The sequence below is a fragment of the Eretmochelys imbricata genome, chromosome 7 (genome assembly GCF_965152235.1).
Source record: "Eretmochelys imbricata isolate rEreImb1 chromosome 7, rEreImb1.hap1, whole genome shotgun sequence".
Taxonomy (NCBI): Eukaryota; Metazoa; Chordata; order Testudines; family Cheloniidae; genus Eretmochelys; species Eretmochelys imbricata.
Window position 1 is genome coordinate 91,603,125 of NC_135578.1, and position 14,943 is coordinate 91,618,067.

The window sequence follows — 14,943 nt, forward strand, 5'->3', positions numbered from 1 at the left end:
CATTTATGTGTCTGGTAATTCTGTTCTTTAGTGTAGTTTCAGCCAATTTGCCTCGTACTGGAGTTAGGCTTACTGGCTTGTAATTGCAAGGATCGCCTCTGGAGAGTGTTTTTGGTTGTTAGTTTTTGTTTATTTAAATTGGAGTTCCATTAGCTATCCTCCAGTCATCTGGTACAGAAGCTGATTTAAGTGATGGATTTACATACCATAGCTAGCAGTTCTGTAATCTTGTATTTGAATTCCTTCAGAACGCTTGGATGAGTCCCATCTGATCCTGTGCCTTATTACTGTTTAATTTATTAATTTGTTCCAAAATCACCTCTATTGATGCCTCAGTCTGGGACAGTTCCTCAGATTTGTCATCTAAAAAGAATGTCTCAGGTGTGGGAATCTCCCTCACATCCTCAGCAGTGAAGAGTGATGCAAAGAATTAATTTTAGCTTCTTCACAATAACCTTATCTTCCTTGAGTGCTCCTTTAGAATCTCAATCATCCTGTGGGTCCACTGATTGTTTGGCCGGCTTCCTGCTCCTGATGTACTTAACATTATTTTTGCTGTTAGTTTCTGTATCTTTTACTAGTTGCTCTTCAAATTCTTTTTTGGCCTGCCTAATAACACTCGATGGTGGGTGGTAGCATTGATGTCAAGAGTCTGTATTCTTTTGAATGCTCTCCCTTCATCCTTCCAGGCTGGAGCTCCTCTTTAGCTAACATCTGAAAGTTTGTATGCACTTTTTGGGATGTTTTTTTCTCCTTATGCCCTAGCCAGTTGGAAACTGTATTTATGCATAAGGTTTGAAAATAAATAAAATACATGTATTATGTTGGCTTCTCATGTCTTCAGGCATGCCATGCTGGTTGAATAGTTGGCTTTATTTTTGCAGAATGGAACCAGTTTTGGATAAAGCAACAATTATAAGACCGTCCTATATTGCTAGTGTTGAGCTACCTCCGAGAATTGGGCCAGTAAATGTTGAGGACCTTAAAGCAGATCTCTCAGATGAATTTTCCCTGGTTTCTTCAAACTTGGATGCAAGCCAGGTGAGAATGTTAAACAGTCTACTTTGTTAATTTTAAAAATGAAATTACTTAAATTGTGAAGCATCTATATGGCCTGTTCCTTTTAATGATAAAGCAAGCATATCCATACTTCTGTATAAATTAAAAAGGAAACCTTTTAAATTGGATGCTATAGTAATGAATTCCTGTATTTGTGCCTTGATAGTCCTGTCACTGTGTTAATCAAAAAAAGATAGCCTCTTATATTTAGAATAACTTCTGTCATCAGAGGCAGAGAAATTCAGAGACTTATTTGTACATGTATATTGACTGGCCTACTTGTTTTCATCTTATTTTGAAGTTCTACTTTGTCACAGTCTATGTAGTTGACGGCATCGTTTTTGCTGGATACTTTTGATACCAACACAAAAAGTGATGATTATCAACAATAACTTGCAGGAAACGTTGGTAAAATCTATAGTCTCCTCCTGTCCTCCTAGTAATGCAGAAATTAATTTCAAGATACAAAGGATAATATGGGGTATGCTGGTGGCTTTTAGTTTCAATTATTACTTGGCCTAAACTGTATAGCATATCTTTGTATGCTACAAGAAGTCATTCTAAATATTTTATAGGGTTATTAAGGTGAATTTCTAGAAGGGCCAATGCACTTGCAGCAATAAATGAATGAATTATGCTGGGGGTGGGGGTGTAAGGGACCTGAAATAATTAGAATTTAATATCTTACCGTGCTAATTGTCAAACTAGAATATGAGCAATGCTATTAATTGAAGGTAATCTTTTTTTTTTTTTTTTTTTGGTTAATAAAGAGGAACAGCTTGGATTCCAAGGAACATATACAAGTTTGCCTTCGTATAAGGCCTTTCACAGCAACTGAAAAAGAAAATGAATCTCAGGTTTGGCTCTTTCTACATAAAACTTCAAATGGTCTTTTTTACAAAACTGTTTTAGCTAAGATGTCACTATACAATTTTTCTCCTGAGCTTAAAAATCCAACTTTTTTCCTTTACAGGACTGTGTTTCTATTCAAGACTCAACTAACATTATATTGAAGGGCCCTAAGAATTCCATGATCTGTCGGCTGAGTGAAAAAAATGTAGGGCAGATGGTGCAGAAATTCACTTTTTCACGAGTAAGCAGATGATACTTGAGACAAACTTCATTTTGCAATGTGGAAACTTGTTGAATCTTGCCCAAAACAAGTTTTTTTTTTTGTTTGTTTTGTTTTTAATCCTTTTAAAATAGGGAACATTTTATATACATTTAACTGATAAGTGCCTAGATGCAAACTGCTATTTCTTCCCCACCCCTAAATGGTCCTTTTAAAACAACAGAAGGTCATAAACTGCCTCTTGCTAATGTTTAGGTATTTGGACCTGAAACAACTCAGGAAGAGTTCTTTGACGGTACTGTGAAACAACCAGTACAAGACTTCTTGGAGGGACACAATCGTCTTATTTTCACTTATGGTGTGACAAATGCTGGAAAAACCTACACATTCCAAGGTACTACTAACATTTTCTTGAACCTTGAAATTACAAAAATCTGTGTATGTAGGCTTCTGAATTAGCCAAATGTTGTTCAAGTGCCTGAGGTGTGTGTGGTTTTTTTTTTTATTTTATTTGTTTGTGGGGTTTTTTTTGGCCTGTATATAAGCTTATCTCCATTACACATTTATTTGGATTTTGCAACTCTCCTTGAATGTACAATAAAACAACTTAAAAACTGGTAATACCAACAAAAACACCTCTTTGTAATGGTGAAGCATATGTGTATAGTTCAAAATATAAGCAGACTATACACAAGTTAAACTGTGGGTGGTGTACCTCCTCATAAAGTCAAGTAGCAGCTATCTATCTGCTGAAAGTGAACGTTGGCCTCAAATAGAGAGTAGTAGAAATTGATCATAATGAGCAGAAAACAGACATTTTCTGAAACTTGTTTGCACACCTGCTTTGTGTGTGTATAACATTAAATTTGTCACAAGCTGTTAAGGTTATAATTGACAATAATATCCTCCAACACAGAATGGATAAAGAGAGGTTTTAAAAACATTTAGATTGGATTTTTTTATTTTGTTACTTAAATGATGGGTTTCTTTTTAGAAAGAAAAAGCTTATTTAAAAAACTGAATTTAATACAAAATATGTAAAGGCCTAAATTTATTATAATCTCAATATTTTTTAAATAAAACATAAATATGCTGAATTCATGAGACTATCAAAATTTTGAATTAAAGGCTGCTTTTCTGTTTTTCTCCCTCTCTTTCCCCACCCCTCTTCAATTCTAACTTTTGAGGTGAAGTTTTTTAAATCTGGCACAATAGGTATTAGGTTCTGGAACTCGGTTTGTTTGGAGGTGCTGCTGCACCCCGGCTTGAAGTGGTTTCTGTCATATACATGGTTTACAGTTTGGTTCAGCAACCTCACGATACAAATTGTTCCAGCATCCCTGCAGTAGGTCATGCTCTGTATTAAGGGCTTTATTCTGTGGGGTCCCAGGTCTGCTGGGAGCAAGAGACTGGCAAGTCATCCTAAGCATTGGGACCCAGCCTCTGACTCCGAGAGACACCAATCATCCACTGAGCCCACCTGGGCGGTCTCTTATTCCTGTTTTATAGTATCTCCCTACCTGAGCTCTGGTTGGCTCATTTGAATAGGAATATTTAGGATTCCAACCCAACATGGAAACTTACTCTCCAGCTCATGGAAAAGACATTGATCTGCCAGTAACTACCAGCCCATGGTTCTGGCTACTTCAAGAAATATCTTTGCTTTGTCTCTTTGCATGTGCTCACAGACACAAACAGAAATCCGTTAATTTCTCAAATGCCAGCCTCTGTTTCTAAAGAAATAAAATGTTGCGGTGCAAAAGTGGGTTATACCAGCTGAAGTCATGGACTGTCTTTTTTTTTCTGGGAATGGGGTGATGCAGGGAGTTATGTAACAAGGGAGAATGAGCAGTGTGTGCAACCAGAAAGGAGCAACGCTAGTGTCAAAGCAGGATATTGTGAGAAGAAGGGACAAGATTCTTCAGAGTGCAGCCTGTAGTGTTGTTTTCAGCACCCAGGGACTGGAGGAGGAAAAACTGCCATAGCTGCAGTTCGTAAAAAAAAAAAGACTGTTTGGGGATTATTCTCAAGAAATTCCTGTACCACTGGGTAAAAAAGGAACTTGTGCCAAATGTAAACAGTGCAGCAAAGAGATGCAGAGCCTGGTTGTCGGAATGAAACCACATTATGAAAATTCTCCTCAGAAGACAATGACTTTGAAGATGACGATATAGACACATCTGAACAATCTGGATCAATTGGTTAGTAAACATATTTTTGCACCATTCTTATGAACTGTTTACCATGTCTTACTGTGCTAGTAAATGATGAGCACAAATTTATGACAATGTAAGTTTGGGTGGTTTACTTATGAATTTCAAAATGTTTGTGTTCAAAATATAATGGGCGTATTTATCAATTACCTTTTTTATAAACTGTTACTGCTGGACTTCTGAAATGACTTTTTAAATTGCTCAGTATAATCAAACATCCTAAGTGAAGATTTCCTGTTTAAAAGTGAAGTTTTAGTAGGCATTTATGAATTTTAGCATTTAAAATTTTTCAAGCAGTTTGGCATGTTACTAGAGATAAGGTTTTAAACAGATTTAGATAATCCTTATTTTATTTTGCTATAAAATTGGGTTTAAAATAAATTGTGATACAAACAGCTTTGAGGAGGAATCTTTCACTTACAATCTTAATAAATTAATAAAGCAGTGCATTGAGTAGTACTCAGTGAGGTGAGAGTAACTTTTTTTTTCTTTATCATTTTGTTTCAGGGTCCAGCTTATTCATAAGGGGTTATGAATATCCATTATTATTATTGTAATGACTGCAACTTCAGAGTCATCTGCTGTACCACCGCAGTGCTGCAACTAAAAATACATGAGACAGTAACTACCTGTGTTTTTGTTTTGTTTTTATATATAAAATAATTAAATAATTAAAAAAAGCTTTCTTCATCAAGTAAAACCATGGATGAGGTCATAATCAAGACCAGCAAATTACAGCAAGACTCCATAGATGAAAAGATTGCTTAGTTCATGTATACAACAAATTCTTCCTTTCATCTTGTTCAGGACAAATATTTCATTGATATCGTTCAATCATTACGACCAGACTACACTCCACCCAGAAGACCAGACATTTCTGAAAGGTTGCTGGATACAGTGTATGAGAAGGAAATCTGAACAGTGTGCAGAAAACATTGACAGAATTTTAGTTAATCAGAGTCTTGATGGGTATAGCAATGCACACAATGATCCAGTAATATGTGATTGTGTGACAACAAGATGGAGTTGTCCTTCTTACGGAAACAATGCCCATAGAGTAGAATACTGCTACTTGGGAATAAAGGGAAATGTTGTTGAAGCTGCACAATACTTCCATAAAAATCACTTTGCTTCAGCTTTTCTGACCAGAGAAAGAGAATCTAAACTAATTTTTCCCCAAGATGTTTGATGGAATTCAGTGGCTGACTGTTTTGAGCTATATATTAACAAGTAGCTTATTCTGACTACAATTTGTGAAGAAAATCATGACAAAATAGATGGAACTATCACAGCCAACATAGTCGACATCAGACTAAAGAGAATCATGGAAGATAGGTTTCAGTATACTTCCTTAGCTTTGGGCAAACTGCAGAAAGATGGATGCTGTATCACTGATTCTGTCAAAATTTGGAAGGAACTAAAGGAGACATCGAAGAAAGGAAATTACAGGCAGTAAAGAAGCAGATATATCGAGCACTTGCTCTACCTCCTTTTCTTGCTAATAGTCTCAACCCAATATACTTGGGTAGAAGCTTAACTGCTGAAGAAGATGCTGCTGCTATGACATGGGTATCTAATAATCACCCATCGGTCATGCCAACCATAACAAATTTCAGGACTGGAGGTGAACCATTCAAGCAGTACATGCTTGCAAAGTCACACCACTGAATTGAAGGAAATCCCAGCTAAGCACCTGGAACCAGAATTTAATTGCTAATCCAGCTTTTGAAAACAGTAGCCTTTTCTGCAGGCACAGAGAATATCTTCATTATTTGGACTAATTCATTTAAAGTAGAGATATCGATGGAGTTGTAAAAGCAGGAAAACTTGTCTTGTTCTTCCAGTCCATGAATGGAAACAAGGAGGGAGGGGATGAGATGTATTAGTTTTTAAAAATTTGAAAGATAGCCTAAGTAACTTAGGTCGTTTTTAAGAGACCCAGACAAGTAGGAACTGTAGCTCCAGTCACTTTCACTTAGACATATTTGAAAAATTTCCCAGGCTGACTTGACACTTAATTTAATTCACTGACTACAGTTAATCCCTCTACTGATAAATCTTCAATACATCATTTAGTCATAAATGTGGAACGTGTCTTGGTAAGAAGTTTGTATGTAAAACATTTCAGGTTTTTTTAATAAAACTTATATGCTGTTTTGTTTGATTAAATTCTATTTACCATCTTAATGTGGCTGACACAAATGAGTAAAATGTTAATTAGGTAAATAAGCAATATATCATTCACTAGTTTCTAACATACTAAAATGTACAATTAATAATCTGAAAATATTAGGCTTTATAATGACTTAAATGTGTATTTAGCTTACCAGCCTAGGTTGCAAAAAGATGCAAATCTCATGTAAAGGCGCAATTTATTTGTGAATCAACATGTTTTAATGGTTATAACAAATAAGAGTGCACTTTTTTAGAAAATAACTGAAGTACAAATGGAAAAGCTGATTACAATTGATTATTTAAATCGAGGCTTTCCACTTGATTTAAATTTCCTCTATTTTAAATCAATCTATGCTGCTCCAATGTGCAGTATTTTTGTACTATTAACAATCATAATCATTGCAGACCAGCAGGTGTCATCCTTCCTTTAGTTCCAGACATTTTCCTATAAAAGGAAGGAAAATAGGACATACCTAGTCTTGTGTGAATTCAATCAGATCATAATTAACAAAATATCTGTGGCTGCTGTAGTAGGTGTTAATTATCCAGAAATACCAGGTAGAGTGACAGCACTATTCTGATTGATCTTGTGCTATGTGAAATTGATTTTTATTGATACAATTAACAAATTGCTTTATTAGCAGTAATAACCTTTTTATGGGTTACTGCCTGAAGAACTGGTGATATAGGTTATGGTTAATGAGCACTGGCAACTCTTTTCCAGATGGTCATTAATCTCAGGAATTGCTCTTGTTCGAATAAGTAACAATCGATTTCAGGATTTCTAGTCTCAAATAGATTACCTCAAAGTTGCAAAAAGTTCAACAGTGTTAACACACTACAGAAGTTCTTATGTATTGTGGTGTTTCCAAAAAGCTGTGAAATATAGCAAAGCTCTCAATGCAAAGCAGTAAAGTGTATGAGACTGGCAGATAATATGAAAAATACACCAAATTTAATTTATTGAAATCACTTTTTTTTTAACTTTACTTACTAGTATTACAAGTAACAGAAGAACTGGAGAAAAACCTCTTTTTGTTTTGAACTGTATACTTAGTGTGTTTGATAGTACTTCCTCTATAGTCCGCTTAATGGCTTCCCTCAGTGGAGTTAGCTAGCTTCTACTGGTGTTTGTGAGGGTCTTTCCAACTGCAACAGGGGGACAATTATATCTTTAAAAAAAAAAAAAAAGAGAAAGAAACAACACAGGAGGTGGGATGGAGAATGGGGACAGGTATGATATTGAAATTCTTCACCAACCCCCATCCCCTCAGCGCAGCAAGTTTCAGCGTTGTAAAGCACCAGTGTAGACTGTGCACCAGCCTGGGAGCTACACCCCTTGTGGAGGTGGGTGTTTTTTTTTTTTGTTTTTTTTTTTAAGAGCTCTGGGAGAGCTCTCTCCCAGCACTCTGCCACGACCACACAAGCCACATTGAAGCGCTGCTGCTGCATGCTTTAGCATTGCCAGTGTAACTAGCCCATTGACACTGAGAAGAAGACTCCAACAGAGGCGATTGGCCCAGGTTTAAGGAACAAACCTGTATATTAAGGACTGCAGTATCCATTAGGGTGAGGAAAAACTGCTTAATCTAGATGTTTCCCAGTCTAATAGAATTGAGAGTTTAGACTGCGTGCTTATATTTTATCTTTTGGTAACTAACTCTGACTTTTTTTGCCTATCACTTAATATCACTTAATCTCTTATAGTAAATAAATTTGTATATCCACTTTCCATTGCTGAAGTGATGAAGCAATTATTCTGCCCTGCCCATCTTGAGCAGTGCAAGACAGTATATTCCTGAGGTACAGTGCTGAGAGCTTGGGGGGTGGGATTTGGCTTTGGTGCCTTTCTCCAGGTGATTCATGAGTGGCTCTGGGAGCATTCATGCAACCTAGCTGGGTGTGTGGGGCTCCACATGCTGTTGTGCTGAGTGACCACAGCACCTGGAAGGGCTTGCTGCTGGTCACTAGTAAGGCATTGTGAGAGACAGCCCTGTCTGGAGAGAGTTAAGGGAGCACAGCGGTCCCATAGTCCCAGGCTGCACCCCGGAGATCCTGTCACAGACAGTTAAAAGAATTCTCACACTTCAGAGTGCCTTTTAGTCACTGGTCATGAATGCAAGGTGCTTGTGGAAGAGATGGGGTATGAAACCGCAGAGCAGGTAAGTGGAGTAAAATGTCTTCCAGAGTGCTTTGCCAGCACACATGGAATTCTTGCACTCTACTCTAATCAGACTCTCCCAAGGAAAGACTGACAGTTCTGAGACTTGTGCAAATCGCCACCAGAGAGATAAATGAGATCACTTGTTTAAGTTACGTATCTTCCTTTGTGGAGGTAGGACACTCCACCTTTTGCATGCGGCACTTACCAAATGTATTAGGAGAGAGATTGTAGTGGATAAGCCTCCCTCCTTGGGCAAGTAAGAAAATAAAAGGTGCTGTGACCTGAGCTGTCCTTCGGCGTTTGATAGTTAATGCCATGGTCTTATTTTCCCCCTTTAAGTATTATCAATATAATTTCCCACTTTTGGTCTACATCTGCTAATTGGCTTACATGACCACCCCCTCTAATCACTGAATGCTCATGCCAAAGGGCATATGTGGAGAACAAGGGAAATATCTGTATTGATGTAGAATTTGATTTACCTGCTTGATTCTGTCTGACTAAACAGTGAATTAAAAGGCATGGTTAGGAAGAGCAAGCAAGAAGCAAAACAATAGTTAGAAGATCTCTCGGAGTAAACAACTTCTTGGGAATAATGGGTGGGCAACCAAGTGGGAAAGGTTCTTTTCAGGCACCAACAAAAAGTTGTATTATCAGTGCCAGAGTCTAGAGATCAAAAGGACCATGAACAGTTAATTCTGAGGGAGGAGCTGTTGGAGCTTAGATGCTGCTAGTGAGAGACACAGGCAGAGAATGCAGTAGGGCAGACTGTCTCTGCCTGAGGCAAATGATGGGGTTGTGGGTAGGAGGGAGAGAATCTGGGTTAAGTGGAACCTTCGTAAACTTGCAAGGAAAGGATAAAGTGTAGGTAAGACCAGATGTGTAATAGCTTTTGTTGTCTTAACCCATTTATCAGACTGTTGTACATCTTTGGATGGATAAAGCTACATAAACATGTTTGAGTTGCTTTAATCAGTCACTGGTCATAGTCTACTGCACGGAAGTTTCTTGCAGGTGCCAACTACAATTGAACCTGTTGGGTTAACACAGTTGGAAACAAGGGGGGCAGCAACCCAGATAGTCAGTCCAACCAAGGTTGAACTCTGGGCTTCTACCCTTGAGAGAAGTGAAGCCTGTTGCCTGAGGGGTGCACTTGAGGGACTACAAAGGCTTTTAAGGTGCAGCTTGCCTTTTAACTATGATGGCATATGAGGGGGAATGACCCCTACTTCCTTTTTACTGCCTGAAGAGAAAGATGAGTTCTAATTTCTTCACCAATGTCTTGCTTTCTAAGAGCGTACAGGGCCTTGATATAGCTCTTGTATTTTGATTACAGGGACAGAAGCTGACCTTGGTATTCTGCCAAGAACTATGGATATGTTGTTTAAAAGCATTCATGGCAAACTGTATCCAGATATGGATTTCAAACCCCTTCGATGTAGAGATTATATAAGACTGACTAAAGAACAAGTGAGAGAAGAAATTGTTGTTAAAAATTCAATACTTCGTCTAATGAAAGAGGTATGTCAGAATTTTTTGTATAGCGCACAGTATGTGCATACACACTTTTTTAAAAAAAGTGACTTACTGAGTTTGTAAGGTTGATCTTATTTCCATGAAAGTAAGGCAAGGCAGTAGTCAAACATATGTGGTTAAATGTTTGGAGATGGAAACTTGTAGAAATGAAAAGGAAGACTTCTGGGATAGGAAGATGGGATTTAGGTAAACCAGAGTAAAGTATAAGGAGTAGATTGAAATAGGCTTTCTGATGGAGCTTCATCTAATGATTCCTACCTTTGCTGCTGTTCTGCCCTGGAGTATAGTGAAGCAGCACTGTATTCTTGGGTTGTGGTAAGAAAAAAAAAAAAATAGTTATCTGGAATGCTGAAGTTTCAGAGTGGCCTAGTCTTCTGTTAACATAAACGTCAAATGCCTGAGTGCCTTGAAATGTAAATGGCATCTATCATGATATAGAAGCAAAATGTGTAAAGTGCATGGAGCATCACAAATAAAAATGAAGAGGAGATGGGAAGTTGGGACTACTCGGAGGGGGTTGCCCTTTCTTTATAAAGGCAGATTGGAAAATTAACCCAAATAAATTCCAGGCTGTCTCTGGATATTCCAGTGGTGGCACTTTTGGTGAGGTGGAGCACATCTATTGTGTGATCTTTAACCTGAGTTAAAAGCAAAGTTTTCCAAAGGGAGGAAAGATGGCAGTAAAATCTCTTAAACGTGATTACAAACTTGGGTAAAGAGAGCACAGAAAATAATCAAAGATGTTTAAACTAAAACATTGATTAGGAGATTACAGGCAAGAATCTTAAGTTAAAACAAAGTTCCAACATATGGATTCTCAGAAGCTTCTTTTGGTTACACGATTCTAATAGTACAAGGCTGCTACTCTGTTTTGGACCGCTCTTTGATGGAGAGTAGTTGTCAATTTACATAGTGGCAGGCAGACTGGAGCTTCAACAACACTGCATTGACCATTATGGCTACAGTTATCACCACATGCTGGGACCAAAGGATTTACAGTGTCAGCATTGATCGCTTTTTTTTCCTGATCCTGACTGATACCCTGACCAAACCAGATAAGGGGAAAAAAGAAGAATCAAACAATGATCCAGCTTCTATAAGTGTGTCCTAAGCTGTGTAGAACCTGCGCAGATACAAAATTTGTATCCGCATCTGATCCACAAACATGTTCTGCAGATATCCACAGATTTCAGGGCTATAAAGATGTGAATGAAAGGTTCCTGTTCCCTCCATAACCCTTCTTATCTTAGGAGGCAAAAAGATCCACAAGAATTTGGTTTAGCCCAGGCAGGGCAAATCTGACCTTGCATCCTCTGCTATGACCAGCTTGGCAAACCAACAAGCAGTACCGTTTTGGTGCAGAGTTTTTTTCTCCTGATGACAGCAGTAAGTTAAAACTTAGCCAGATGTCTTTCCAAAGCCAGAAAAGTAAAATCAGGAATGGCTAACTGAACTGTGTGCTGTAAGTTGCAGTTTAATTCCTGAATCCACAGATGCTGCATTACCCTCCCACCCCCTTCCACTTCAGTGTGCCTTTCCCTTATGAGACTGGATTAGATTTTTAACAGGACCTAAAACTGACTTCCTCAGCTGTGATATTTGAGACTGTCAAGCAAGCGTTTTCACCTTGAAAATATTCCTCCCTCAATCCCTTGGATGGTATCTTCTGAGGACTAGCAATTAAGGAAACTTGACGCAAATGTGTGGGTAGGGAGGAAGGTTTGTTTCCTCCACTAGGCTTCTGGGTTGACTAGTATGGTGTCTGTCTATGGATACCAAACAGTTTGGCTCTGGCAGTGGATTTAATTTCCCAGGTTTAATTAAACAACTTTTTTTCCACCCTGTGTATGATTATTGAGCCTTAACAACATATCAGATATTGCTGCACATTTCACAAAGTTCCTGTGTAATAGCAGAGTAGAGGGAGATGTAAAATTACATCTATTAATAAAAATTCTCTGGAGTGTAGTCATTACATTTGGAGACAGTATTTAAGTGTAGATCTCTAAACTGAGACAGTTTATACAATACACACAGAGTAAGTGGAAAAATCTACATAATTTTAAACAAAATCTACTGCTTCAGAGCTGTTACTGAGAGGACAGGCACTCTCAAGATACCAGGTAAATTTTATAATAGGTGCTGACTGAAATATAGGCACTTAACAGATTATAAAACGATGTCAGAAAAGTACATGTATGTTTTTGAATCTGAGTGGGGGAGCTGCTCATAGGATAGAGGAAAGTAACAGACACAGGTTGGAGGAGAGAAAATAGAATAGACTGGGGAGAGATGGCTTGTAACCCATGCTTAGTGGTTGAAATCATGGCCCCACTGAAGTCAGTAGAAAAACTCCCGTTTATGTCAGTGGGGCCAGGATTTTGCCCTGTGTGTATAAAGTTAAAAATCCTCTTTGCAGTTTTAGTGATATAACCACTTGGCTTTTGTGGCTGTTGCATGAATCTGTTGATGAGATCTCAGCTTATCATGGGCACAGTTTCCATATAAAGAATCTCACTTTTAATCTATGTTGTTTTCTTTTGAAGGTACACTGTACTTGCATTTATAGTTCTTGGTGGATGAATTCCATTTCTGCTATTTGCAGCCGTACTATGTGTGTTACCTTTACAAAACTGGATATTGGAAGTATACATAAACTTAAAAGTATTAGCAGTAGGAATTCCTCTTCCTATGATTTACAAGTATAAGTTTAGCAAAAAATGGTACCCCATAGTCTTCAGAATCTTAAATTTTTTATTTCAGCTTGAAACAGACTTTAGCATTGTCTCTTAACACATATGTGGTGATTACAATCATTTAGCTAAGCTCTTCAAGCGTGCATTTTAGTTTTGTTGCTGTTCCAAGCTTGTTAGTTTGACATGCAGCCCATCGGAAATTTGGAGATGTAGTTCTCTAGTTTTGTGACATTAACAGCCGCTGGAAACTTTGTGTGGCCAGTAAACTTATGTTGGCATATCGTTGCTACAATTGACTAGCCTTTAGTGGAGCAGTAGTACTATGTTACAAAATTGATGGATTTAAATACCTAATATTATACCGACCATGACATAAGGACAGTGCATTTTAAAATTAATCTTTGTTCCTTCTTTTGTCCTTGTTTTTATAGGTAGACTCTCAAAACAGCATAAACAATCACAGCAAAACTTCAGAATCATTTGAAGGTATGTTCTATATTAAAACCACTTAATTCCCCCCCCACCTTCTTTTTTTTTAAGAGGCTGAGGGCCATTCTCTAGATCAGTGATTCACTTCGAGCCCAGATTTCTAGTAGTTGAAAGTGTTTGTCATTTGACAGCAATTGGGCTGTATATAGTTTTCTTGTGGATGGGTCTCATGACACAAACTACTCCAATCGGTAGACTTGGCAGAGAGGCCAAAGATAAAGTTGGTATGAAGATTGCAGTACTCATCTAGGTCCGAATTAAGGCAGACTGCAGAGTAGGATGTGGCTGTGGCAGGGGGAACTTGCCCTGCTGGTGAGGGTGGTATTTCTAGTGCTATCATCCTGGCAACTTTTATGAGCACTTAGAATAAATCTATTTAATTATAACTATTGGGAGGAATCCAAAATGGGCCCCATAGATATGTCAAATATTCTCAGTTTTTTTTAAAAGGGAAGATTTAAAAGTAGCATTAAACTGACAAGTATGCTCTAAAGAGAGTTCAAATATGTAATAAAACTTGTTTAAAACTTGGTTTTAAACCAATTATTGCCACTGAATAAGAGCAGATGAGCTTCAGTGATTCTCATGATAATGTAACGTAGGTGGTAGAGATTCCCAGTTGACCAAAAAATGTTATTTGCTTATTGATCACAAAAGCTTCTTACTATTGTAAAGTCTGATCTGAATCAAAGTTCATATTTTGTGATATCTAATTTGTCATTGTGCTGAGATATGATGATTAACTTTTAACTCAAGTTATATTGCTTTAAAGGCTTCATTTGAGCAGAGCATTTGTGTAACTGAATAAATGTTTTGGCAGACTTGGAAGAACCCTTAAAAGAACCTGAACAACCTAACATGAGCATGGAAAGCTACATGAAATTTTCTGTTTGGGTTTCCTTTTGTGAGATTTACAATGAGTGCATTTATGACTTATTGCTCCCAGTGTCAAATGACAAGAAAAGAAGGGTGCTCCGTCTTGCTCAAGACGTCAAAGGCTGCTCTTATGTAAAAGGTAACTGAAATACCACTTATTATGCTGGTTATGATAACTTGTTTGAATTTCAGGTGTATTCATCCTGGTGCTAGTACTGAAGAATGTGAACTAGCTTTGTAGTAGGATAGGAATGTCTTTACCTTGTGTATTAAGCATGAGTAATCGGTTCTGAAAATAGCAATGTTTCCCAGTTTTCACTCCCCCAAATTTAAATGCTTGTGTATGTGTACATCTATACATGCACTTTATTAGGAGGTCTTCCACAGTGTTCCCCTAATTTCCAGATAATCCTGTATCCCATTCCCTAATTTTCCTTGTAGAAAATTCTTTTCCCCAAGTCCTATTTTTTCCTAATACCATGAATGTTGGAAACCCAAAACTGAAGAAAGTTGTTTGGAATTCTTTTGTTAAAAACAAAAGACTCTATGTAAAGCCAGAGACAGTCCTGTTTTTTGATAAGTATAGGAAGAGTCTCTTGCCATGATATATTTCTCTCTCTCTCGTGAAAGCTCAGCCTCATGATTTTGGTAGGCTTCCCTCAA

General features: G+C 37.6%; 1 protein-coding gene across 1 annotated transcript in view; it reads left to right on the forward strand.

Annotated features, from left to right (window-relative positions):
* The first annotated feature begins 885 nt into the window (after positions 1-885).
* KIF20B (kinesin family member 20B) overlaps positions 886-14,943 on the forward strand; it is a 68,735-nt gene continuing 54,677 nt past the window's right edge. The window contains exons 1-7 of the mRNA XM_077822741.1: positions 886-1,041; positions 1,830-1,916; positions 2,033-2,152; positions 2,387-2,525; positions 10,020-10,204; positions 13,347-13,401; positions 14,225-14,419. Of these exons, the coding sequence (XP_077678867.1) occupies positions 886-1,041; positions 1,830-1,916; positions 2,033-2,152; positions 2,387-2,525; positions 10,020-10,204; positions 13,347-13,401; positions 14,225-14,419 (937 nt within the window). The remainder of the gene's footprint in view (positions 1,042-1,829; positions 1,917-2,032; positions 2,153-2,386; positions 2,526-10,019; positions 10,205-13,346; positions 13,402-14,224; positions 14,420-14,943) is intronic.